The sequence below is a fragment of the Bos javanicus genome, chromosome 10, assembly GCF_032452875.1.
Source record: "Bos javanicus breed banteng chromosome 10, ARS-OSU_banteng_1.0, whole genome shotgun sequence".
In the NCBI taxonomy this organism is placed as follows: domain Eukaryota; kingdom Metazoa; phylum Chordata; class Mammalia; order Artiodactyla; family Bovidae; genus Bos; species Bos javanicus.
This window is the reverse complement of record NC_083877.1, coordinates 58,096,778-58,122,931: the sequence shown is the minus strand read 5'-3', so window position 1 is coordinate 58,122,931 and position 26,154 is coordinate 58,096,778. Positions and strand designations below refer to the sequence as shown.

The following is a 26,154-nucleotide window of genomic DNA, read 5'->3' as shown; positions in this document are numbered from 1 at the left end:
TGCTGCTGCTAAGTCACTTCAATCGTGTCCGACTCTGTGCGACCCCATAGACAGCAGCCCACCAGGCTCCCCCGTCCCTGGGATTCTTCAGGCAAGAACACTGGAGTGGGTTGCCATTCCCTTCTCCAATGCATGAAAGTGAAAAGTGAAAGGGAAGTCGCTCAGTCGTGTCCAACCCTCAGCAACCCCATGGACTGCAGCCTACCAGGCTCCTCCATCCATGGGAGTTTCCAGGCAAGAATACTGGAGTTGGGTGCCATTGCCTTCTCCGAGAGGTATGCTAGGAACCCGTAGGAACCCATATATATAGGGTTTTTTGCTACAAAAACCAGGGAATCAGACCATCAAAAGATTACTATTAATTAATGAAAACCAAACATCTCAAGTTAATGAATTTAGCACTTCTTTATGTGTGGGGAGCTGCAAAAGACTGGGCTCACTGAAATCATTCCTTTGATATGCACCTTTTCTAGGGCCAGTATTCTGTTCTTTCCTATCCTGAGTCCCCTCAGGGCGCACCGTTGGGCTGGCTGCAGTGGCTGTAACATGCTTTGCAGCCTATTTTTCAAAGGTTATATATCTCTTGAAAAATGTATAGTAACTCCCCATCTGGAACAGAATAAAGCCCTGGTTCTTTGGCAAGATGTATAGGGAAGACATCCTATACATATGTACATATATATGTATACACACACACACACACACACACACATACGTATATATCACTGAGCTGTGATCTCCTTGGGGAAGGGGTCATATCTTATTTATCTGTGTATTCCTGTTTTTTAGAACCATGCCTGGCAAACAGTAGGTTTACACAAGTATTTATTGCCTTGAAATATCTGCTTGATATTAATACTGCCAAAAGAGAAACACAGTCAGTTAAGCACATTGCTATTTCCTGAATGCAGTATTATCTTTCTAGAGGAGATTAGTAAAGTCCCTCTGCCAGAAAGAAGGGATTGGAGAAAATTTTCATTTTGAGTGGAAGTTTAGGAGGGAGGTAGTATAAAAAGAGAAAGTTGAAAAAAGAATAGTCTAGGGGTACAAAGAATTACAGCTTCCCAGGTGGCACTAGGTGGCAAAGAACCTGCTTGCCAATGCAGGAGATATAAGAGATGTGGGTTCATTCCCTGGGTCGAGAAGATCCCCTGGAGGAGGACATGGCAACACACTCCAGTATTCTTCCCTGGAGAATCCCATGGACAGAGGAGCCTGATAGGCTTCAGTCCATGGGATCGCAAAGAATCGAACACGACTGGAGTGACTTAGCATGCACAAAGAATTGGGGAGAATGGCTTTAGAAACAAAAAGAAAATGAGACTAGAAAGAGAATGGGAGGTGGAGAAAGAAGAAAAGAAGGGAGAAGAGTGGAGAGAGTAGCCAGAATTTTAGACTCTGTCTTAGTTTAGTTGCAGGGGAGTTTCTTGACAATGCTTTCTCACATGGATGGTTCAAACTCTCTTTCCTGAATGAGCCCCATTTTGTATTCTTCACATCACTCTCCCTCTGAAAAGACACAAGTCTGCTCCTTACAACTGCCTTACAATTAGCGCATTGTTTTTCATTGTTGTTCTCTGTGGAAAGCTGAAGGAGGCAAAGTAATCTGGTGGGAAGGCATTTACTCCACGGGGACTCCACAGGCCTGGCACATCCCAGCTGTGAGACCTCAAGCAAGGCTCTCAGTCGCTTGCGTAAACCATGCAACTCTGATTGGGGTTTGAACCTGCGATCTTTTAACTGAGAGCACACACCTGGTCTCAGGACTTAATGAAGCTTGGGTTCTTGATGTCTCATTGCAAAATGAATTCAGTGAGAGACAAAGTTATAGGTTGCTGCTGCTGCTAAGTTACTCAGTCGTGTCTGACTCTTAGCGACCCCATGGACTGCAGCCTATCAGGCTCCTCCATCCGTGGGATTTTCCAGGCAGGAGTACTGGAGTGGGGTGCCATTGCCTTCTCCAAAGTTATAGGTACGAAGTAGATTTATTTAGAAACACACTTCACAGACAGAGTGTGGGCCATCCCGGGAGGCTAGAGCAGCACCAGGGTATGGGTTGTCAGTTTTTATAGCAATGGGTAATTTCATAGGCTAATGAGGGGGAGGGGGCAAGTGGGCCTTAGGAAGCATCTCTATGAACAAAGCCAGGGGAGGTGATGGAATTCCAGTTGAGCTATTTCAAATCCTAAAAGATGATGCTGTGAAAGTGCCTCACTCAATATGCCAGCAAATTTGGAAAACTCAGCAGTGACCACAGGACTGGAAAGGGTCACTTTTCATTCCAATCCCAAAGAAAGGCAATGCCAAAGAATGCTCAAACTACTGCACAACTGCACTCATCTCACATGCTAGCAAAGTGATGCTCAAAATTTTCCAAGCCAGGCTTCAACTGTGAAATTTCATGAACTGTGAAATTCCACATGTTCATGCTGGATTTAGAAAAGGCAGAGGAGCCAGAGATCAAATTGCCAACGTCCACTAGATCATGGAAAAAGCAAGAGAGTTTCAGAAAAACATCTACTTCTGCTATATTGACTACACTAAAGCCTTTGACTGTGTGGATCACAACAAACTGTGGGAAATTCTTAAAGAGATGGGAATACCAAACCACCTGACCTGCCTCCTGAGAAATCTGTATGCAGGTCAAGAAGCAACAGTTAGAACTGGACATGGAACATCAGACTGGTTCCAAATTGGGAAAGAAGTGTTCAAGGCTGTATATTGTCACCCTGCTTATTTAACTTATATGCAGAGTACATCATGAGAAATGCTGGACTGGATGAAGCACAGCTGGAATCAAGATTGCCAGGAGAAATATCAATAACCTCAGATATGCAGATGACACCACCCTTATGGCAGAAAGCAAAGAGGAACTTAAGAGCCTCTTGATGAAAGTGAAAGAGGAGAGTGAAAAAATTGGCTTAAAACTCAACATTCAGAAAACCAAGATCATGGCATCTGGTCCCATTACTTCATGGCAGATAGATGGGGAAACAATGGAAACTGTTACAGACTTTATTTATTTGGGCTCCAAAATCACTGCAGTTGGTGACTACAGCCATGAAATTAGAAGACGCTTGCTCCTTGGAAGAAAAGTTATGACCAACCTAGAGAGCATATTCAAAAGCAGAGATATTACTTTGCCAACAAAGGCCCATCTAGTCAAAGCTATGGTTTTTCCCTTAGTCATGAATGGATGTGAGAGTTGGACTATAAAGAAAGCTGAGCACCGAAGAATTGATGCCTTTGAACTGTGGTGCTGGAGAAGACTCTTGAGAGGCCCTTGGACTGCAAGGAGATCCAACCAGTTCATCCTAAAGGAGATAAGTCCTGAGTATTCATTGGAAGGACTGATGTTAAAGCTGAAACTCTAATCCTTTGGCCACCTGATACGAAGAGCTGACTCATTTGAAAAAGACCCTGACACTGGGAAAGATTGAAGGCGAAAGGAGAAGAGGATGACGGAGGATGAGATGGTTGGATGGCATCACTGACTCAATGGACATGAGCTTGATCAAACTCCGGGACATTGTAAAGAACAGAGAAGCCTGGCATGCTGCAGTCCATGGGATCACAAAGAGTCAGACACGACTGAGCGACTGAACTTAAGCTGAAACTGAATAAGGGGGAGGAGTATTCCAGCTGTTTGGGGAAAAGGGTGGAGATTTCCAGGAAATGGGCCACTGCCCACTTTTTGGCCTTTGCTGGTTGACCTCAGAACTGTCCTGGCTCCTGTGGGTGTGTCATTTAGATGCTAATGTGTTACAGTGAGCATATAATAAGGCTCAATGTTTACTGGAAGTCACATCTTCTGCCACCTTGGACCTTGTTGGTTCTAACCAATTTTTGTCATGTCCTATGGCTATGTCATTCTTTTAAAAGTTGTGCCCTGCCCCCTTGCCTCATGTTTCACTTGGCCTCAGAATATTCATCTGTAAAATGTGATATCTATATCTCTCCAGGCTTCCTTTCCACATCATTGTAAAAATCTAAATAAGGGAGATAATATGCATGAAAATACTTTGTAAGCACACAGGCTGTGATGAAGATAATACTACTTATTTTGTTGACTGTTTCGTCCAGTGGAAAGACTCCATGGGCAGATAGCATAGCTCTGTCTCCTGCTAATAAGTCCTATTTATCAAAAGGAGGTAACAGTCTTTCTTTCTTCTTATTAGTATTCTGAAGTCTTAGGAAGCTGGCACAGTTAAATGTTCGTGGCCCATGAGAAAGGCATATAAGAAACCATGGCACTCCCTTTTCAAAAAGAGCTGGAGAAATACAAGAACATTGATGAAGATGAGCTTCTTGGCAAACTCTCAGAAGAGGAACTGAAACAGTTGGAAAATGTTCTTGATGACCTAGATCCTGAGGTTAGTGACCTGGAACTGAAGCAGGTGGTTAGTGATAAGGTGGGATGCATGATATAGCATGTCCTTAAACAATAATATAGGAATCCCTGAACTACAAATGCAGAGTCTGTGTTCTTCCCTAATTGGTTCTGAATCACTTACTTTTTTATAAACCATGGAGAACCTCAGTAGCCACATATTTGATATGGCAATTTCATTTCTCAAAAACCAGTTTAATGTAAATGCCAGAAAATATTTTCCATTGACTCCAAGAAGGACTAGACTGACTTATGGAAAAAGAAAGGAAAAAGAAAGAGGAAAGAAACATGACCAAGTTTATTCTGAGTCATGTATTCTGCTGGGCCCAGGAGTCCTTTACTTAAATTATATTATCCCCATTTCATAAATAAGGGGACAGACCAGGAAAAGTAATTTACATAAGATCCCATACTGGTAACCTGGTAAATGTCAGAGATGGTATTTAAACCAAATCTTTAGCCCCCAAAGCAGATATTTTTAATATCTCATTTCTTTAATATATATAAACAAGTTAAAATCTTGGTGATCTCACAATAATGGATATATTAGAATAACTGTAACTGTAATATCAAATAGATTTAAATGGAGCATTTCATGTTTTTATGAGCTCTTACAAAGGTAAATAGCTTGTTATAATGTTTGTTTATCAAGCACTTTCTTCAGCCCTGCTAGTATTATCTCAAACTTAGAGGCAGAGACATCTAAAATAGTGATTTTACTATAAATAAAAACATCCACTAAAATATGATATTCTATAATGCCAGATAATTTGGAATTTTTTTTACTTTAAAAAATGCAAGTATCTTTTTTTGCTTTTGAAACTTAAAAGAGATACCTCTGTGTTTCATCAAGCAGATATCAATAGCTATCATAATGTTCACTTACCAGCTTGGATGTTTCCCAGGAGAGATTAGAAATGAGTGTGGGGACTTCCCTGGTGGTCTAGTGGTTGAGAATCCACCTTCCAATGCAAGGGAGATGGGTTCGATCCCTGGATGGGAAACGTAAGATCCCACATGACTCAGAAGAACTAAACCTGAGTGCCACACCTAGAGAAGCCCACAAGACAATGAAGACCCAACACAGCCAAAAAAACCTTTTTAAAATAAAAAATAAAAAAAGAAGAGAGTGTGGCCATATTGGCTCTTCCATATGCATCCCTGGGAGCACTGCTGGACAAACCTAAGTGGGATCTATAAGGAAAGAGGCTGTGAAGGGTGGCTTGTTCTAGAAGGCAGCTGCAGCAATCTGAGGCTGTTTCAGCCGCCTGAGTTCTGCCTGAGCTCTTTGGGATCACCTGCCGTCAACACAGAATGTTAGAGTGAATAGGGCCTCAAAGATATGCCAGAGCTCCAGCCCTCATCTCTGCGAGGTGTGCTCTGCCCAAGTTCCCCCTACACAGCAGGGGTCAGGGAGGGAAAACATATCAGACACCCCTTTTCCTGCTCATTCCTCTGTCTCATCAGAGTGCACTGCTGCCAGCTGGATTTCGACAGAAAGACCAGACACAGAAAGCAGCCACGGGCCCGTTTGACCGCGAACACCTCCTTATGTACCTGGAGAAGGAAGCTTTGGAGCAGAAAGACAGGGAAGACTTTGTGCCCTTCACCGGAGAAAAGAAAGGTAAGGACCACAGGTGCAGTCTGACAACGTAAGTACCCCAGTGTATTGTTGTGGAGGGTCAGGTGAGGGAACTGGCCTGACAGTGGGAACTAAGCCTGAACTGGATTCAGTAGGATTAAAAGCATCGTAGCTGGTGGACATATGTGTGTGGACACATGTCCAGACCCACAGACCATACACCACCAAGGATGAGTCCTCCATGTCTCTACAAATGACCCAATTGTGTTCCTTTTTATGGCCGAGTAATATTCCATTGTATATAGTCCACATCTTCTTTATCTATTCATCTGTTGATGGATATTTAGGTGGAGTGAAGTAAGTCAGAAAGAGAAAAAAGAGTATCATATATTAATACATATATAGAAAACTGATACAAATGAACCTATGTGCAGGGCAGGAATAGAGACAGACCTAGAGAATGGACATGTGGGCATGGCCCGGGAGGGAGGTGGGATGAACTGGGATATTGGGATTGACATACATGCACTGCCATGTGTAAAGAGATAGCCAGTGGGAACCTGCTGCATAGTACAGGGAGCTTGGCTCGCTGCTCTGTGGTGACTTAGATGGGTAGGATGAGGGACAGGTTGGAGGAAGGGCAAAGAGGAAGGAGATCTATATATTATACATATAGCTAATTCACTTTGTTGTACAATGTTATAAACAACAACCCCAAATTTTTAAAAAAAGAGTGAACACTAATATAAACTAGATTTTAGGTGACAGTGATGTCCGTGTGGGTTCAGCCGTTGTAACAAGCACACACTGCTGTGGGCTGTCATTAGAGGGGAGGTTGAAGGGCAGGGCGGTCATGGGAACTGTCTGTACTTCCCAATGCTAACCTAAAGCTGCTCCAAACAATGAAGTCTATTAAAAAAAAAAAAAGAACCATGGCAGAAGATGTAGGCTACAAATAGAGAACAGACTAGTCGTTACCAGAAGGGAAAGAAAGGAAAGGAAGGGTGAGATAGAGGTATGGGATTAAGAAACACGAACTACTATGTATAAAGTAAGTAACAAGGATGTATTGTATAGCACAGGGAAATATAAACATTCTTTTGTGATAATTTTAAATATAATTAATTTATAAAATATTGAATCTGTTGTATACCTAAAACTGATATAATATTGTAAATTGATTATACTTCAATAAAATTTTAAAAAATACAGACTAATGTGCAGAGAAATTAAAGATCTGAACAGCAAGAACAACAAAAAAAGCTGCCAGTTCAAAAGAGAGAATATTGTCATTAGAAAAGTGTGAATCTGGCTTCTGAAACCCACACAGGTAACCATAATTTATAAAAAAAAAAAAAAATCTGCTTAGCCACAAAAAGTAATAATCTGCTTGAGTAAGGGGACAGAAAAAGGAACCCATAGGCTAATCAACTGAATGTGCTGTGCTGTGCTAAATTGCTTCAGTCGTGTCCGACTCTGCAACCCTATAGACAGTAGCCCACTAGGCTCCTCTGTCCATAGAATTCTCCAGGCAAGGATACCGGAGTGCGTTGCCATGCCCTCCTCCAGGAGATCTTCCCCACCCAGGGATCTAACCTGCATCCCTTAAGTCTCCTGCATTGGCAGGTGGGTTCTTTACCGCTAGCACCACCTGGGAAGCCCAAAATGAACTGAATACTTAGAGTGTAATGGTATTCAAATTCGTTTCATTTAAAAAAAAAAAAATGTAAGCCCTAAAGAAGCAGTTTCGGAAGTGTAAAGCAGCATCAAGCACTGGCGTGTTCCTCCTGACCAGGGCCTGTCTCAGTCGCAGGTGTCTGCCCGGGTCTGCCTCTGTTAGATGCTTCCGCTAGAGGCCAGTGCACTTAATCATCTGTTCCTCTAGCACCTACCAGCCACCTCCTGGCCTCAGAGCCCTGTGCCAGGTGCTGGGACCTCCACAGGGCAGACCCTGCCCTGCCCTCAGGGAGCATGTGGTCTAGTGAGAAACATTCTGATAGACCTGGAAGGGGCCTGAGGAGTAAGAGGATGTTCCTTCAGCAAGGAGTGAGCTCTGAACTAAGACAGGAAAATCTTCCTCCCTAACTCCCCACCCTGAGCTCCCCTTTGGAGGAAAAGTGGCTACCAATCCCCTATCCAGGTTCCTCAGCTGTAACAGTGACTTGGTCCCCAGAATACAACTGGAATCACCGATAACCTCATGGTATCCATTGTCTTTTTAAAACACAGATCCGATCATGTCATTCCCTGCTTACTGTCTCAAACCATTGCCATGGTGCTCAGAGTCATGGAGAGCTCACCCGGCCCACCTCTCTGACTGCATCTCCCCTCCCCTCACTAAGCTCAGCCCCACTGTCCTCACTCCATTCCCCAAACCTGCCAACTTCTTTTCCCACCCCAAGGTCGTCTTCTCTCTCACCTGCCTCCCCATTTTTTTACCTGCTGAGAGTCCCAGCTTAAATGTCAGGGCCTCCAGCTTTCCCTGACCTCTGTCTAAACCATGCTCCTTCTATCATGACATCCTTCTATTGCTCCCGTAGCACTGTGACAGCATTCATCCTTTTGCTTACTTCCAGTTTTGTGTGTGTGTCACATGAATCTGAGATCCGCAGTGGGACTGTGTCTCTCTTGCATCCTGGCACAGAAACTGGCATGGGGCAGGCACTGGACAACATGGATTGGAATGAATGCCATCTCAGCTTCTGTGCTGCGGCCACGGAAGCAGGAGTGCCAGCTCCTTGGCTGCTGCATTCCCTGTGCAGCGTCATGGCAGCTCTGAACCATGTGCATCCAGTGCCCCATGAACCACTGATGGTGTCATTTTATTAAGAAAGTAAGGTTGGGCAGTGACAAATAGGGCAAATAACCAAGGTTTGCAGTGGAAACATGGAGCTGTTTCTATGGCAGCATGGTTATTGTTAGACCAATGGTGAAGGAAAAAATTAATTGTAATGTCAACTCTTCAATAAAAGGCCAATTAGCTTGCAGTATTAGGGTAGTGAGAGAATAACAAGAGGAAAGCTGTCGTCTTCTGTTCTCGGAGCAGAGGTCTGGGGAGCAGCTATGGTGAATTAACTCCTGATCCAGATTAATCTGCAGATGGTTCTTAGGGGGTTAGGCGTCCAGGAGCAGCCAGAGTAATAAATAGGGGTCCAGACGGGGTGGACAGCTGCTCAGGGGAGCTTAGGAGAAGCCACATGATTGGGTTAAAGGAGCAGAGAACAAGTTTTCCAGAAAGAGTGGAAGGATCAGAGTGAGGTGTGTACAGGGCCCCAGGAAGACCATCAGTGACCCAGGAGCATGTCTAACCAGGATTCCTTAATTTCTGAGATGATGCCAATGTCACTAACCCACTAATCCTGGTTGGACCTGCATTGGTTTAATGCTTCAGCTCTTAATGACCAGAGCTGTACATTCTCTGGTTAGTTCACTTCCCCTAGAACAAGGCAGCAGCACACAATGCTTTTGTTTTTCTTCTGATTTAAAGGGAGAGTCTTTATCCCCAAAGAAAAGCCCATAGAAACTCATAAAGAAGAAAAGGTGACCCTGGACCCAGAACTGGAAGAAGCTTTGGCCAGCGCCTCCGACACTGAACTCTATGACCTTGCAGGTTAGTCCTCAGCTCTGGGAAGCTTTTCTGTCTAGCTCTGTGACCTCCAGACATGCACTGACCCCCTGGAACAGCCTCTGAGCCCCTGTGTCAGTCACTGTTGATTGTTACTATGGTATCAAGTTGACTTCAGCCATTAGGCAGCTGAGAGGCTGGATGCAGGTCACCTAAGCTCTCTGAGCAAACATTTCACTGTATCTCAGCTATAAAATGTAAAATCATATTTCAGTTGAAAAGTACCCACAGTAACACCTATCCTACAAAATCCAAGAGTTACGGTGAGAAGTCAAAGAGAAGAAATATGAAGGAGTGTTGAGAATTTAAACAACAAAATAACAGCCCTTATGCCTTCAAAAGAGCTTCACATTTGGCGTTTTATAATCACAAAATTTCCATTTCCATCACAAAATGTCTTGTTCTTTCCCACAGTCACTGTTTTTGATTCCCACTTAGTTATATTAACCTAACCATAGAGCAGAACCCATTTTACTGTTATATTTCCCCAATAAAGTACATCCATATTCAGCCCAGTCTGCTCATTTTTTCTAGTTTTCTTAACAATAGCAACAGTATAATAATAATTATTATTATATGTGAACTGTGAATTGGTTATACACACAGATAGAAAAAACCCAGGGAAGGGATAGTTAGGGAATTGCGGATCAAATGTACACACTGCTATATTTAAAATGGATAATCAACAAGGACCTACTGTATAGCACAGGGAACTCCACTCAGTGTTATTGGCAGTCTGAATGGGAGAGGAGTTTCGGGGGGGGAATGGATACATGTGTATGTGTGGCTGAGTCTCTCTGCTGTGCACCTGAAACTGTCATAACATTGTTAATTGGCTAAGCTGCTGCCGCCGCCGCTGCTCATTCGCTTCAGTCGTGTCTGACTCTGTGCGACCTCATAGACGGCAGCCCACCAGGCTCCCCGTCCCTGGGATTCTCCAGGCAAGAACACTGGAGTGGGTTGCCATTTCCTCCTCCAATGCATGAAAGTGAAAAGTGAAAGTGAAGTCGCTCAGTCGTGTCCGACTCTTTGCGACCCCATGGACTGCAGCCCACCAGGCTCCTCCGTCCATGGGATTTTCCAGGCAAGAATACTAGAGTGGGTTGCCATTGCCTTCTCTGGTTAATTGGCTATACTCCAATATAAAGTAAAAAGTTTTTTTTTTTTTAAAGAAAAAACCCAAATAGTACAATAATATGTAATGAATTATATAAGCTTCCTCCCGTTTCTTGTATTTCCTTTGAAAAAGATTCCATGCATGTACCCACGTATTTGTGTGCTGATTGGATGGAAATCTGCATTATTAGGGTCATTAGGTCCCCACAGGATAGAGGTGCTTTGAAAAACAGTCCACAGCTTTGGCAAGAATTTTCACATTGTTATTCCATTGGAAGACATGAGTAATAATAATCTCCTTCCTCCCAGGAGAACCAACTCTGCCTTATTCTAAAATTAAAACTTGACAAGGGGAGTGAAATTATAATCATAAGTTGCATAGTGAATATGGGGCCAAAGCAAGATATGCTTGTTGGATGGTCTCAGAGTCCTGTGTTTATTCTCCCTAGACAAGGCCAAAAACACAGTGACAAATTCTTATTTATTTAACAAGAATTTGTAAAGCACTTAGAACAGTGCGTAACACATAGGAAGTCATTTAACCCTTGTAATAGGTAAAGTGTAATGATTATCCCTGTTTTACAGATGGGGAAACTGAGGCTTAGCGGCATTTAATGACTTCTCAAGCCATACAGATAGTACATAACAGAGTCAGGATTTAAACTCAGGCTGACTGCTCCTGACTGCTCCTCTAAACCCCTACACTCGCTGGCTCTGAACATTTACCCTTTGTTGGCTATATGGGCAGTCCTTCTAGAGTATAGTATACAGCTGATGAGGAGCTCAGAGGTGGGCCCCTGCCACCATTGGCAGATTATTCTGGGATCCTTCCCCAGTAGGCCTCCTGGAATTTCTCACCTGGAGTTCATTAAGGAAGGGAAAGCTGGGTGGGCAGTGGCAGTTAGTGCCTGCTCCGTGTTCAGTTATGGCCGGTGCTGTCTCCTGCATACTGTACTGCCCTCTGGTGTGAGTTCTGTGTAGTACAGGAGACTCAAAATCTCAGCCTGCTTACCGGACCTTTTATTGCCGACATCTCTTATTTCCCACCCTGGGATGCTCTAGAAGGGAAAAGAACCACTCTTTTCGGTACTGAGAGATGAAAGCAATGGGGAGGCCTACACTGAAAGAGGACCATGATCTTTCAGCCCTTTGTCTCCAGAATAACTACATACTATAGTCTATATAATTTTAGAGCTTAAAATATCATTAGACTCAGTCCCACGTTCAAATTTTACAGATGAGAAAACATAGGGATGAATCTACTTAACTAGGAGATCTAAGCAGATTTTCATTTGCTGATTTCACTTTCACTAGACCGTTGTCCCTCAGATCCTACACGACTCCAGATATATAGATGTAGAAAGATGTGAAGAATGCTAGTGATCTTAGGAGGAGGGATTTAAAAAAAAGCTTATTTAATACTATACATGTGTCACACACTTTGCAAGACAAGTGAGGTCAAGAGACTTATCTTTATGGTATGAAGAATTGTTCTGCAAAGGGAAAATTAACAATGTGGATATCTTAACAAGCTTTCTCAAACTTAAGTTTTATTCACAGATTATTTTTGCTTTTCAGCTGTTCTTGGAGTACACAATTTGCTCAACAATCCCAAGTTTGATGAAGAAACAACCAACACAAAAGGTGGCAAAGGGCCTGTGAGAAGTAAGTTGACATGAAATATGTGGTTTTATGAAACCTGGGAGCCTCCGGGTGTTGCTGATAGGAGAGAGGCTTGTTGACTGGGCCCCTGGGGAGTCTGGAATTCTTTTAGGCTTTGAAGGTGGATTTTGTCAGTTCACCAAGGATCACTGGGCTGTGAGTAATCAGATCAGAATAAGTGGCCAGCACTGGGAGCCCTGTCTGGCAGTGTGACTAGTACCGATCAGAGTGTGTTGCCCAGAACACACTCCTGGTGAAAGTGAAAGTCACTCAGTCGTGTCTGACTCTTTGCAACCCCATGGACTATATAGTCCATGGAATTCTCTAGGCCAGAATACTAGAGTAGGTAGCCTTTCCCTTCTCCAGGGAATCTTCCCAACCCAGAGATCGAACCCAGGTCTCCCACATTGCAGGCGGATTCTTTACCAGCTGAGCCACAAGGGAAGCCCAAGAATACTGGAATGGGTAGCCTATCCCTTCTGCAGGGGATCTTCCCAACCCAGGAATCGAACCATGATCTTCTGCATTGCAGGCAAATTCTCTCCTGATAGGTTCAGTCAAAGGAGGAAATGACAGATAAAAAGGTTTGCTTAGCACAGAAAGGAGAGTTTTATGTCATAATGACGCTTTAATTAGCTATAGTATTTTAGCTAAGTTTTCCTTCTCTATTCGAGAAACGTCTTTTTGTCTTAATTATGGATGTTTGTGATTGTTGCTGTTGTTCAGTGGCCAAGTCGTGTCTGACTCTTTGCAACTCCTTGGACTGCAGCATGCCAGGCTTCCCTGTCTTCCAGAGTTTGCTCAAACTCATGTCCATTGAGTCGGCAATGTCATCCAATCATTTCATCCTCCGTTGCCCTCTTTTCTTCTTGCCCTCAATCTTTCCCCGCATCAGGGTCTTTTCCAATGAGTCAGCTCTTCGTATCAGGTGGTCAAAGTATTGGAGCTTCAGCTTTAGCATCAGTTCTTCCAAAGAATATTCAGAGTTGATTTCCTGTAGTATTTTAGATAAATTTCCTTCTCTGTTCGATTGCCTCTTTGTCTCAATAATGGATGTTTGTCATTAGAATTTGAGTACCTACTTCCCCCAGAAAGCATGAAAGACACACTGGTGTGGATTTGCCACAGAACATTCCAGACCACTCTCTTCTTTGTCACCATTTTCTGGAGAAATGTACCCTTCATTAGCCTCTCTCACTTACTCATTCATCAGTCATTTACTAAATATTTACTGTCAGGAACATTCTAGGCTTAGGTACAAAGGTAAAAGAGATGGTGCCTGCCCAAAGGAACTTATCTATCTGTGGGAGGGACGGATCAATAATCAAATAATTTCAGTACAGTGTGATACAGCTGTTAGGAAAACTCACAGAAGATCACAGCTTTTCTTAATAAAATTATAGTTTATTCTCTCTAATGGTGACTTTGGCAATGCTTTCTAGTCTCAGCAATGTGTCTGTCAACCACCATTTATACTGGGTAATTTACCCAGACAGTGAGCAATATTCCTTTTATTTTCCTTCTGGTTTCTTATGCACACAAATGAAAAATATTCATCCTTTTAATCTCAATACCAAAATGTAACATTCTGACAACATGTTTATTATGAAAAAAAAAGTTTGATGCATAGCCTACTGGGCTGTTATACATACACATGCACACATATCATTAACTTTTTAAAATACTATTTTTTTAGAGCAGTTTTGTGTTCACTGCAAAATTGAGAGAAAGGTACCGAGATATGCCGTTCCATATGCACAGCCTCTCCACTTAGCTATATCCTGCACAGAGTGGTGCATTTAATGAACCATTGTAGGTTACACTTAATGAACCTACACTGACACATCATTATCACTCTGAGCCCACAGTTTACAACAGGGCTCTCTGCTGGGTTTGTACATTCTGTGGGTTTGCACAAATGCACAATGACAGGTTTCCACCACTACGGTATCAGGCAGAGTGGTGTCACTGTCCTGAAACTTCTCTGTGCTCTGCCTGTTCATCTCTCCTTCCCCACTAACCTCTGGCAACTGCTGATCTTTTAACTCTCTCCATCATTATGCCTTTTCCAGAATGTCATATAATTGGAATCATATAGTATGTAGCCTATTCAGACTGGTTTCTTTCACTTAGTGATATGCATTTAAGGTTCCTCTGTGTCTTTTCAAGATTTGATAGAGCCTTTCTTTTTTTTTATTGTAACAGTAACAGTTGATGTACAATATTATATAAGTTATGGGTATACAGCATAGTGATTCAGTTTTTAAAGGTTATGCTCCATTAATAGTTATTATATATTATTATGGAGTTGGCTATATTCCCTATGTTATATAATATATCCCATAGTTTATTTTATTCATAAGAATTGGTACTTCTTAATTCTCTATTAAAATAATTCTCTAATTAAGAGAATTCTTAATTCTCTGTCTTGCTCCTCCCCTCTTTCCTCTCCCCACTGGTAACCACCAGTTTGTTCTCTGTATGTGTGAGTTTACTTCCTTTTTGTTATATTCACTAATTTGTTCTTTTAAGATTCACATATAAGTGACATCTTAAAGTAGTTGTCTTTCTCTGTCTGACTTATTTCACTTAGCATACTACCTTCCAAGTTAATCCATGTTGTTGTAAAGTGGTAAAATTTCATTGTTTATCATGGTTGAGTAGTAGCCCATATTTGTTTGTACATATGTGTATATATTATCATTCATCTGTTGATATATGTTTAGGCTGCTCCCATATCTTGGCAATTGTAAATAATACTTCTGTGAACATGGGGATGCATGTGTCTTTTCAAATTAGTGTTTTTGCTTATTTTAGACATATGCCCAGGAGTGGAATTGCTAAATCATGTGGCAGTGATAGATCATTTCTTTTTAACACTGAATAATGTTCCATTATTTGGATATACCACAGTTTATCAGATCACCTACTGAAGGACATCTTAGTTGCTTCCAAATTTTGTAAATTAAGAGTAAAGCTGCTACAAATATCCGTGTTCAAATTTTGGACATAAATTTTAAACTCCTTTGGATAAACATAAAGGAGCATGATTGCTGAATCTTATGGTAAGATGTTTGGTTTTGAATTCCATGAGCAATGAATGAGAATTTCTGTTGCTCCACATCCTCACCAGCATTTGGTTTTGTCAATGTTCCGGATTTTGGTCATTCTAATAGGTATGTAGTGGTGTGTCACTATTTTAATTTGCATTTCCCTAATAACATATGATGTGGAGCATCTTTTCATATGTTTATTTTTCATTTGTATATCTTCTTTGGTGAGATATCTCTTAACATTTTTGGCTTATTTTTAAAATCATGTTGTTTCCTTATCATTGAGTTTTAAGAGTTCTTGTATATATTGGATAAGTGCTTTATCATATGTATCTTTTTTCCGATTTTTTTTAAGGAATCAAAGATTTTTTAAATTATATAATATTTTACAAATTGCAAAAGTTTCACACAGTTCAGTTCAGTCACTCAGTCACGTCCAACTCTTTGCAAGCCCATGGACTGCAGCAGGCCAGGCTTCCCTGTCAATCACCAACTCCCAGAGCTTGCTCAAACTCATGTCCATTGAGTCAGTGATACCATCCAACCATCTCATCCTCTGTCATCCCCTTCTCCTCCTGTCTTCAATCTTTCCCAGCATCAGGGTCTTTCCCAATGAGTAACTTCTTTGCATCAGGTGGTCAAAGTATTGAAACTTCAGCTTCAGCATCAGTCCTTCCAATGAATATTCAGGATTGATTTCCTTTAGGATTGACTGGTTTGATCTTGCAGCCCAAGGGACTCTCAAGTCTTCTCCAACACCACAGTTCAAAAGCATCAATTCTTTGGCACTCAGCTTTCTTTATAGTCCAACTCTCACATCCATACGACTACTGGAAAAACCATAGCTTTGACTAGATAGACCTTTGTCAGCAAAATAATGTCTCTGCTTTTTAATATGCTGTCTAGGTTGGTCATAGCTTTTTTTCCGAAGAGTAAGCATCTTTTAATTTCATGGCTTCAGTCACCATCTGCAGTGATTTTAGAGCCCCCCAAAATAAAGTCTGTCACTGTTTCCATTGTTTCCCCATCTATTTGCCATGAAGTGATGAGACCAGATGCCATGATCTTGGTTTTTTGAATGTTGAGTTTTAAGCCAGCTTTTCCACTCTCCTCTTTCACTTTCATCAAGAGGCTCTTTAGTTCCTCTTCACTTTCTGCCATAAGGGTGGTATCATCTGCATATCTGAGGTTATTGATGTTTCTGCTGGCATTCTTGATTCCAGCTTGTGCTTCATCCAGCCCGGCATTCATTCCACATGATGTACTCTGCATATAAGTTAAATAAACAGGGAGACAATATACAGCCTTGATGTATTCACACACATGATTTCAAATAATCCCATAACAACCCTTTTTTTTCACTATACCAATATAGTGTCCCTCGCCTCCTCCTTCTCCCCACTGGTAACCACTAGTTTTTTCTCTATATCTGTGAGTCTACCAGATGTGTCTTTTGCAAATATTTTCTCCCAGTCTGTGCTTTTTCTCCCCATTGCTCTTGAGAGTATTTTCTGCAGAGTATAAATGTTTAATTTGAATGCATGTCAGTTTATCAATTCTTCCTTTTAAGGATTAGGCCTTTAGGGCTGTATCTAAAACTTCATCTTCAAACCCAAGGTCATCTAGATTTTATCCTATGTTATCTCCTAGGAGTTCTGTAGTTTTTCATTTAAATCTAGGTCAATGATCTGTTTTGAGTTAATTTTTGTGAAGAGTGTAAAGTCTGTGTGTGCGTACTAAGTCACTTCAGTTGTGTCCAACTCTTTGCAACCCTATGGATGGTAGGTAGCCTGCCAGGCTTCTCTGTCCATGGAATTCTCCAGCAAGAATACTGGAGTGGGTTGTCATGCCCTCCTCCAAGGGATCTTCCCACCCCATGGATTGAACCAGCCCTTACATCTGCATTGGCAGGTGGGTTCTTTACCACTAGCAGCACCTGAGAAGCCCATAAGGTCTGTATCTAGATTCTGTTATTTTTCCTTCATGTTGATGTCCAGTTGTTCCAGCACCATTTGTTGAAAAGGCTACTTTTTTCTCCACTATTTTACCTTTGCTGCTTTGTCAAAGATCAATTGATTTTATTTATGTGGGTCTATTTGTGGGCTCTCTATTCTGTTCCACTGATATATTTGCATATTTTCACCAATATCACTATCTTCCTTCCTATAGCTTTAAGTCTTCTTTAGGTTGAATTGCTGGATTTGTTTTTCTCTTTCAATATTGTTCTGGCTATTCTGTGTAGTTTTCCTCTTTATATAAACTTTATAATCATTTTTTAATATCTGCAAACTAAATTTCTGAGATTTTGATTGGGATTGCATTGCATTTGGGAAAAACTGATATCTTGACAACACTGAATATTTCTGTACATGGAATATCTCTCCTTCCCACTAACAATATATGAAAATGCTTTTTCATCCACGTTGTTGCTGACTGTGAATATTATCTTTTTACATTTTTTGGCAAGTCAAACGGTATCTTATTTTTAAATTTCTCAGAATTTAATTACTTTTTATATTTTTTTGGTTGACTGATAGAGATTCCTCTGATCATTAGCTGTTCATTTTCCACTGGGTTATCTTACTGCCTTGTAGAAGCTCTGTGTATATTGAGATATGAACCCTTTGTGTGTTACATACATTGCAAACATTTTCTGTTAACTGCTTTTGAGAATTCTTCCACTTTTCTTTTCTATTCCTTTCTCTTCCTATACCATCCTCAAAATTAGAGCTCCAAGATGGAAATCAGAGGATGGGCCAGGGGAGAATTAAGGTTTAGGAAATAAAGGAACTCATTTTTGTGCATCTTAGATTCTTTGGTTTGGTTATTATAGTTTGAAAGAGGTCCGTATGGAGCAGCTATAACTACCTGTGGATATTCTTTTAGGAGTTTGAGTTTGCTGTAGAGCCTCCTGCACTTTTGGCTCCATGGAGCATCAACCACTGAGACTTCTCATTGCAGCTGAAAACACTAACCTGGAAGGCTGTAACTCAGAGCCACACCATTCCTCTGCTTGCTGAGTTGAGAATAAGCTTGCTGTCACTGATATTAGAATATTATTGGAATCACCACATATGAAAACAAGGTCATTTGGGGAGAAGTTGTCTCTGATTTTTATGGGAGAGACCTTACATTTTATTTTTAAAATTTAAACTTGTGTCTTAGATGTGGTCAAAGGTGAAAAGGTCAAGCCAGTATTTGAGGAACCACCCAATCCCACAAATGTGGAAGTAAGTCTACAGCAGATGAAAGCCAATGACCCCAGCTTGCAAGAAGTCAACCTCAACAACATTAAGGTATTTCATTATGATTGCTGTCAGTCACTTGATTTATCGTTCAGTCAGAAAACTTACTGGAGATGACTGCCTGCCTTTACACATGTTCTAAATCCTTTATAGTCGCTGATTTTGAGGCAAAATATCCTATTCAGAAGGAGTGGATTTATTTGCTCAATGCTATGTGGCATCCTGGATGGGAAGGGAGTTTGGGGGAGAATGAATACACGTGTATGTATTGCTAAGTCCCTTTGATGTCCACCTGAAGCTATCACAACATTGTTAATTGGCTATTCTCTAATATATAAAATAAAAAGTTAAAAAATAATAATGTTTTAAATAAATTAAAGAAGTAGGTTTAAAAAAAGAGAATTATTTCTAGAATTCTTTGAAAAGAATTACAGTACTTGTGTTAAACAAGTGTTATTAGTTATCTACTACTGAGGAACAAATTACCCAAAAACTTAGAGGCTTAAAACGACAAACAGTTTATTATTTCACATAATTTCTGAGTGTCAGGAATCTGAGAGTGACATGACTGGGTAGCTGTGGCTCAGGGTCTCAGATGAGGCTGTAGTAAAGCTGTCAGCCAGAGCTGCAGTCGTCTTAAGGCTTGACCAGGGCTTGGGGCTCCATTTGCAAGAGGGTGCACTCATGTGACTGTTGGCAGGAGCCTCAGCTCCTCAGCACATGGACCTCTTAATAGGGCCGCCAACATATCTTCACGTCATGACAACTTGCTTCCCCCAGAGCAAATGACCCAAGAGAAAAAGAGAGAGTAAACTGAAAGCCACAATGTCTTTTATAGCCTATTCTCTGAAGTCACTTCTGCTTTGACAATGTCTTAGCACTCTGAAAGGGAGGAGAAATTGTGTGGTGTGTGAGAGGGAGAGAGAGAAAGAATGAGGGAAAGAGAAAACACTAGCTGACACCTTTTGTGTTCCTTCTTATTAGACCAATTTCTAGCATTTAATAACATCAACTAATTTTTATTGACTACTAGCTATGTGACATATACGTTGCTAAATACTTGAAATTCATTATCTCATTTAATCCTTAGTGGGACTTTAAAAGACTCCAGTGTCCCCAGTCACAGAGCTGGCCTGTAGTGCTCCATGAACTCATGGTAGCCTCTAGCTGTGCCCTGTACTGCCTGCCTCTCCGGTGCTCAGTACTGTGCTAAGTGCTATGGAAGGGGGAATAATATTCATTCAGTCTCAATTCTGAAGAACTTAAATTAGGAGCAAAACACTAGGCGGATAATTATAACGTGATGTGGTAAGCCCCCAAATTCTGCGGAATTGCAGGTAAGGGAAGTTGATTCTGCCTAAGAGAATCAATAAACAAAGGAGGTGATATTTCTGCTGGGTCTTGAAAGATGAGTTAGAGCTAGTTTAATTCTAGTCTGGCTAGAATATAGAGAATGAAAGAGAAAAAGAGGGAAGGGTGGTGTGTGCATAATTCGGAGGATAAACAGAAGTGATGCCCGAGTGTCACACTGTTAGATTCCCTTATTGGACACTAAGTGGTGCTATTGGCTCTGGATAGGTTGGTTGCTAGAGATGGACGATCGATGTCTTTTAGAGAGGATAAAATCTAAGGTACATCTAAGTCACCAAAATACGAACCTTCAAATTGTGAACTTTCAAAGATGCACACACACTTGCCAGCCCCTGTGTGCCAGCTGTTGTACTGTACTATTGTACTTTTCAAGGTACTGTACTGTAAGATTAAAAACATTTGTTTTTTCTGTTTGTTTTTTATATATGTATTATTTGTGTGAAAAAGTATTATACACCTGTTACACAGTATTATCTAGCTGATTGTGTTAGTTGGGTACCTAGGCTAACTTTGTTGGAGTTACGTACACACTGGACCTAGGAATGTGCTCTCAGAACGAAACTCATGCGTAGGTCGGGGACCTGCTGTATGTAAAAGCTGTGGGTCCTGAGCTTAGGGTGAAGGTGCTATAGAAGGATTCATCGACAATCTGTGTCTTTCTCACAGAACATTCCAATTCCAACCCTGAAGGAATTTGCAAAGGCTCTGGAGACCAACACTCACGTGAAAAAGTTCAGTCTGGCCGCAACCCGCAGCAATGACCCTGTGGCAATTGTGAGTAGAATCCCTAGAAATACAGCCCTCAGATATTTAATTCAGTAGAAGCTATTTGTAATTTGTTTTATCAATTAACAATGTTCAGATCTGGTCAATGTATTTTCTGTATAATTAATAAACAAAATTAGTTATAATGAGATGGTAAAACAAGAACCCACAAGTCAGGCACTTTGAATTCACTAGAATTTTGTTAACACTACAATTTTAGGAGAAAGATATTAGATTAGGCATCTAGCTAAATAAATATTTAGATTTTGTTCTATTCTTAGTACAAATTTTCTGAAACGTTTGCACCTGCAGTAGCATTCCATCACAATAAATGGATATGAGACCCCTCCTCCACGAAAGCCTATAGGAAGCCTTCAGCACATAGAAAAAATGTTAACATATATTTCATTTTAATCTTTTAAGTGGATTCATATGTCTCAAAAGTATTTTAAACAACCAAATCTTAAAACATTTTTGTTTGATATTGTTAACCAGAAGATGAAAAAAAAACAAAAAGGTCTATTCCTTCTATGCGCCTTAGTTGATTCAGGTAAAGAAGGAAACCCCTGAGCTGAGCCCAAGTAAATACTACTACTGTTATTACATTAATACTACTGTTATTCCTCCTAGTAATAGCTCACATTTCTTGAGCAATTAGTAACTGCCAGCTCTGATCCCTGTCCTTTGCTTGGTCATCTCACTGAATCCTCAGTACACACAATGAGGTGTGAACTGTTATTAGTTCCTACTCTAACAAATGAGCAGTGTGAGGCTCAGAAAGGTTAAGTAACTTTTCCAAAGTAACCCAATCAGCAAAGGACAGAGCCAGGATTCACCACCGGGTCCTGGTTCCACAATCAAAATACCTAACCACCCAGCTATGCTATATTTAAATACATTACCTCTCTGTTGTAATGTTTGCTAAACTATGCCAGTTGTCAGAAGCCTGAGCATTAGGCCACATCAATGGTTCTACAGGATCTGATGCTCAGCACTTGAAAAATAAAAGTTTCTCGACTTGATGATGTGATTTAAAGTAACATGTCTTTTGGAAGATTTAAAATAGCATTAAAAAGGGACAGCAAGAAAGTAATGCTACCCACCATGGTGCTGGTACAGAGTAGATGTTGAAAAACAAGTATTGAAAAATACTTGTTAAATGAATGAATGGATGTGCCCTCTAACCTCTGAGCAATAGGCAGTATTTCCATGATGACGACAGCAAATGTGAAGTAAGCACTCATGTAAGAAAGGGGCTAAGCTACAGAACAATGTTTTCACCAGCAATTATTACATGTCTAAATTTGTAGGTTGAAAGCAGTTTTGAATTTGAAGCCTATCATTGAAATAGAAAAAGAACAGAACTAGATCATTGGCGAGGTAAAGTTAACAATTTAGGGGTTCTTATCTGTGTATGATTTTGTGTGTAATCTCTGCCCTTTACTAGATTTGTTTTCAGTTAAGCAAAAACATTCACAGTGCATTTCGTATGTAAATAACTAAAGGGATAAATAAATGATTTATAATTTATGTTTAATATAATATTTACAGTAAAATGGCAGGGATACAACTAGTTCATAGTTTACTGTCAGCACTACTAGTAAATAATCTAATTTCTACTCTAGGTCAAATAGATACCTTGCTAAATGGACTAATATAATATATATATCCATTACATAGCCCAATATGTTAATAATATACATTAACACACATTATATCTATAATATATTTATATTATATATTATTATATAAAATATAATATAGGCCCAAATGTATTAATAATATATTAAGATATATATTATTATATCAAATATAATAATCTGCTTGATCTAGTTTTCAATCCAACAACTATGTATTGCATGTACGCCTTGTGACAAGCACACCATACAACTGCAAGGAATAACTGTTATCCTTTAGAATGAAAAGAAAAGCCTCTTTCAGCCTTATACCTGGATGGCTTCACAAGGTCCAGCCCTCACCTGCTGACCCCAGATGGTTCCCCTTTCAGCTATGCTATCGTCAGGAAAGAACTGTTCTATAGGTTGAAGATTGGTTGATTATCCCACAGGCAGCAGAGATATTCAGACTGTGATTATGGCTGAACAACTCAGTGTTGAGAATTACAAATCAGCATTAAAGCAAGAGCTTGGAGACTCTTTTCTATGTAAGGTTCAGAAATAGACTCTACAAAATACTTGTGGGATTATAGTGAATACAGACAAAATATGTGGATGTGAGATGACATTATCCCCATTTTACAGATGTGGCAACTGAGGCTCAGAGTTTGAGTGTCTTAACTAAGATTACCCAGCTTGTGACCAAGCCAGGAAGCAAATTTAAGTGATCTGTAGTCAAATTCAGTTTACCATGCTCCAAGTATTTACATATAATCACTCCTATAGCAGGGAGTGTTAATGAAACTTGCCACACTAGTGAATGCCAATGTAGAGAAAAGGTCCAAATATGTTATTTTTTAATGCTGTTATTAATAGGGATGCCACATAAAAATCAGAAGTTTAGGACAGCACTATCAAATAAAAATAAAATGAGAACCACAAATGTAAGCTACACATGGACCTTTAAATTTTCCAGTAACCACATTAAAAAAAAATGGGTGGAATTAAATTTAATAATATATTTTATTTAAACCACCATATCCAAAATACCATCATTTCAAAATGTATATGTAATGAGGTCTTTTGCAGTATTTTTTCCATACTACATCTTTGAAATCCCATGCATTTTAATATTTACACACATCTCAGTTCATAAGAGGCACTTTTCAAGGCCTCCATAGCCACGTGAGTCCTGTGGCTACCGCCTGCGAGGGTACAGATTTGGACAGTGCAGGAAACTGCAATTTCCTCACAACACTGTGAAGTACAGAAAGCAAACCTTCTCTTTAAAAATGTATTTCTACACTATTTATATAACCTTTAAGAAATCTAGTCTTGGTTTCACTAATGTTATTATCCCCAGCACATGTAATAGATGCTCAAATATTTGCTGAACTGCAGTGAACCTGGGCCCGGAGCCCAGGCTTGTGTTTGGCTGGGTCTCTCTTCCCTGTTTTGTTCGGTATAAGAAAAGTGTTTTCTTCAGTTTAAAAGAAATTGGCAAGATCGTGGCTACTTGCCAGTAGGTCCTGCAAGTTTTTTATAAAGGCCTAATTGCTCTGACATTTTGTTATTCTAATAGCAGAAGTAAATCCCAAAGCTTGGAGAATCCATAAGGAAAGACCTGATACATTCCTTTTGGGGGCTCTAATTAAAATGTGTACATTTACTTCTAATTAAAGACCTAGCACTGAATAAATACACTTTAATTTACATGGTGTGCACTAACATCAATGCAAACCCTTGAGCTTTCCTTGTAGTTCAAACAAGTGCTTGACTAATACACAGGATTATTCTTCTAGTCCAGTGGCTCTCAACTCAGGGTGATTCTGCCCTCCAGGGAACATTTGGCAGTGTCTGGAGATATTTTTGGTTTCATGACTGGGAGGGTACTGTTGACATTTTGTGGGTCTCAGAGGCTGCTAAACCTCCCACAAGACACAGGATACCTCCCACAACAAAGAATTCTCCAGCCTTAGATGTTGATAGTCTCAAGGTTGGAAAACCTGTTCTTGTCCCAAGTTGAAATCCTTCTCTTTCTTCTTCTTGTCCTTTCTGCCATAAAAACAGACTTCAGCAGTTCCTTGTTCTCCCGAGAGCAATCACTGTTAGCAGTTTGTTTTCCATTCCTTTCGTTGTTGTCTATATGATTTCAATTAAAGTGATTTTGAATCCTGGCTGAACATTAGTCACTGAAGAGCTTTTGAAAAATGCAGTCAACTACAATAATAAACTACAATAATAAAAAGCAAAACAAAGCAGCTGTCTAGGCCACAGTCTGAGATTCTGATTTAATTCATCTGGTGGGGCCCAAGCACTGGTATATTTTTCTAAAGCGTCCAGGTCATTCTAGTGTGCAACCAGGTAGAAATGCACTAATACATATGCACTTTTATTTTTGATTTATTATCTCAGATAGTTTTTGATTCTCCATTAGAAAATATTGGGCAACTCTTTACTCTCTCTTCTTTCTACTTCATCTTCCTTTTCTAGCTCTAAATTGTAGTTATTCTATTGTTTCACACCTTTGAGCTTTATATACTTTGTCTCGTTATATTCAGTTAGGTGTATAGATTGACACCAAAAAAAAAAAATTAGAACTTATCACTAGCATTTATAATTATCTGGCTGTATAAATATATTAAAGCCTCTGTTCTATGGGCCTTAAAGTCTAGTGACTAATGGCAGTCTGATTCTTGTTTCTCTGTGAGCAGATCACAGTATTTTTTCTTTCTCTATTTTCTTTCTGTCTTATTTTGAAGTAGGGCAAGGTGGAGAGAATTGATAACATTTAGAAGTTTTACATATTTCTGTTCTCTGAATATTCTGTGTTCCCTGCATAGCATGCTGACCTGTTTCGTGAACTCAACTTTTCTCTCCTGATGTTGGTTTTCCTGTTAGGTCTAGCAGTCATTGTTTGCCTGTTCATACTTCCAAATACAGAACAAAATTGATTTGTGTAAACTGGGACTATTTCCGCTGCAGTTATGTAGATCTGGTTCACCAAAAGACCTATCCCTTAAAAGGGAAGCCCCTTTAGATTTCTCCATTTGTTACCATCTGGCAGGCCATACATTTTATTTAGTAATTATTGACTCCGCCTCTCCTGCTGAAATATAAGCTCCCTAAAACAGGAATTTTGTTTTCTCTGCAGCTAGCACAAAGCAGAAGCCTGACACATAATCTTTTCTAAGTGAATGAGTGAATAAATGAACGAATGAGTGAGTGCTTTTGTAAGCAGGCAGATGAGTTGATGAGCCGCCTTCTCTGTAGTGTGTGTATGAGAAGCTAGCAGGCAACCGGGGAGTCCTCGGCAACTGCTCAAGTTGGGAGGGCTTCCCTCTGGGAGGGACATGGTTCAGTGTATTTCCATCCTGGGCATTGCCATCTCTCCTATCCCTTCTCCCACTCTGTATCTGGTGGAAGATCTGGGGGTGCGTCCATTTCTGCACTGCTTTACTCTTGGGACCCAGCACCCTCACCGAGCCTCTTCCTGGGAGATTTCTCACTGATGGCTGTACAGGCAGTTGCTCTTTTTCAGGGAAGCTTCAGGAAGAGCTGGTGTGCCCTCCACCTGCTCTCGCTGATCCACCTGTTCCTGTTTGTAGTGAGACACCCTAATTGGGGCTTCCCAGGCGGCACAGAACCCATTTGCCAGTGCAGGAGACTTAAGAGATGTGGGTTTGATCCCTGAATCAGGAAGATCCCCTGGAGAAGGGCATGGCAACC

General features: G+C 40.5%; 1 protein-coding gene across 1 annotated transcript in view; it reads left to right on the top strand.

Annotated features, from left to right (window-relative positions):
* The window catches only part of TMOD2 (tropomodulin 2), a 56,697-nt gene that overhangs the window by 12,683 nt on the left and 17,860 nt on the right, over positions 1 to 26,154 (top strand). The window contains exons 2-7 of the mRNA XM_061428759.1: positions 4,179 to 4,373; positions 5,858 to 6,014; positions 9,460 to 9,582; positions 12,292 to 12,378; positions 18,594 to 18,724; positions 20,711 to 20,818. Of these exons, the coding sequence (XP_061284743.1) occupies positions 4,248 to 4,373; positions 5,858 to 6,014; positions 9,460 to 9,582; positions 12,292 to 12,378; positions 18,594 to 18,724; positions 20,711 to 20,818 (732 nt within the window). The 5' untranslated portion in view covers positions 4,179 to 4,247. The remainder of the gene's footprint in view (positions 1 to 4,178; positions 4,374 to 5,857; positions 6,015 to 9,459; positions 9,583 to 12,291; positions 12,379 to 18,593; positions 18,725 to 20,710; positions 20,819 to 26,154) is intronic.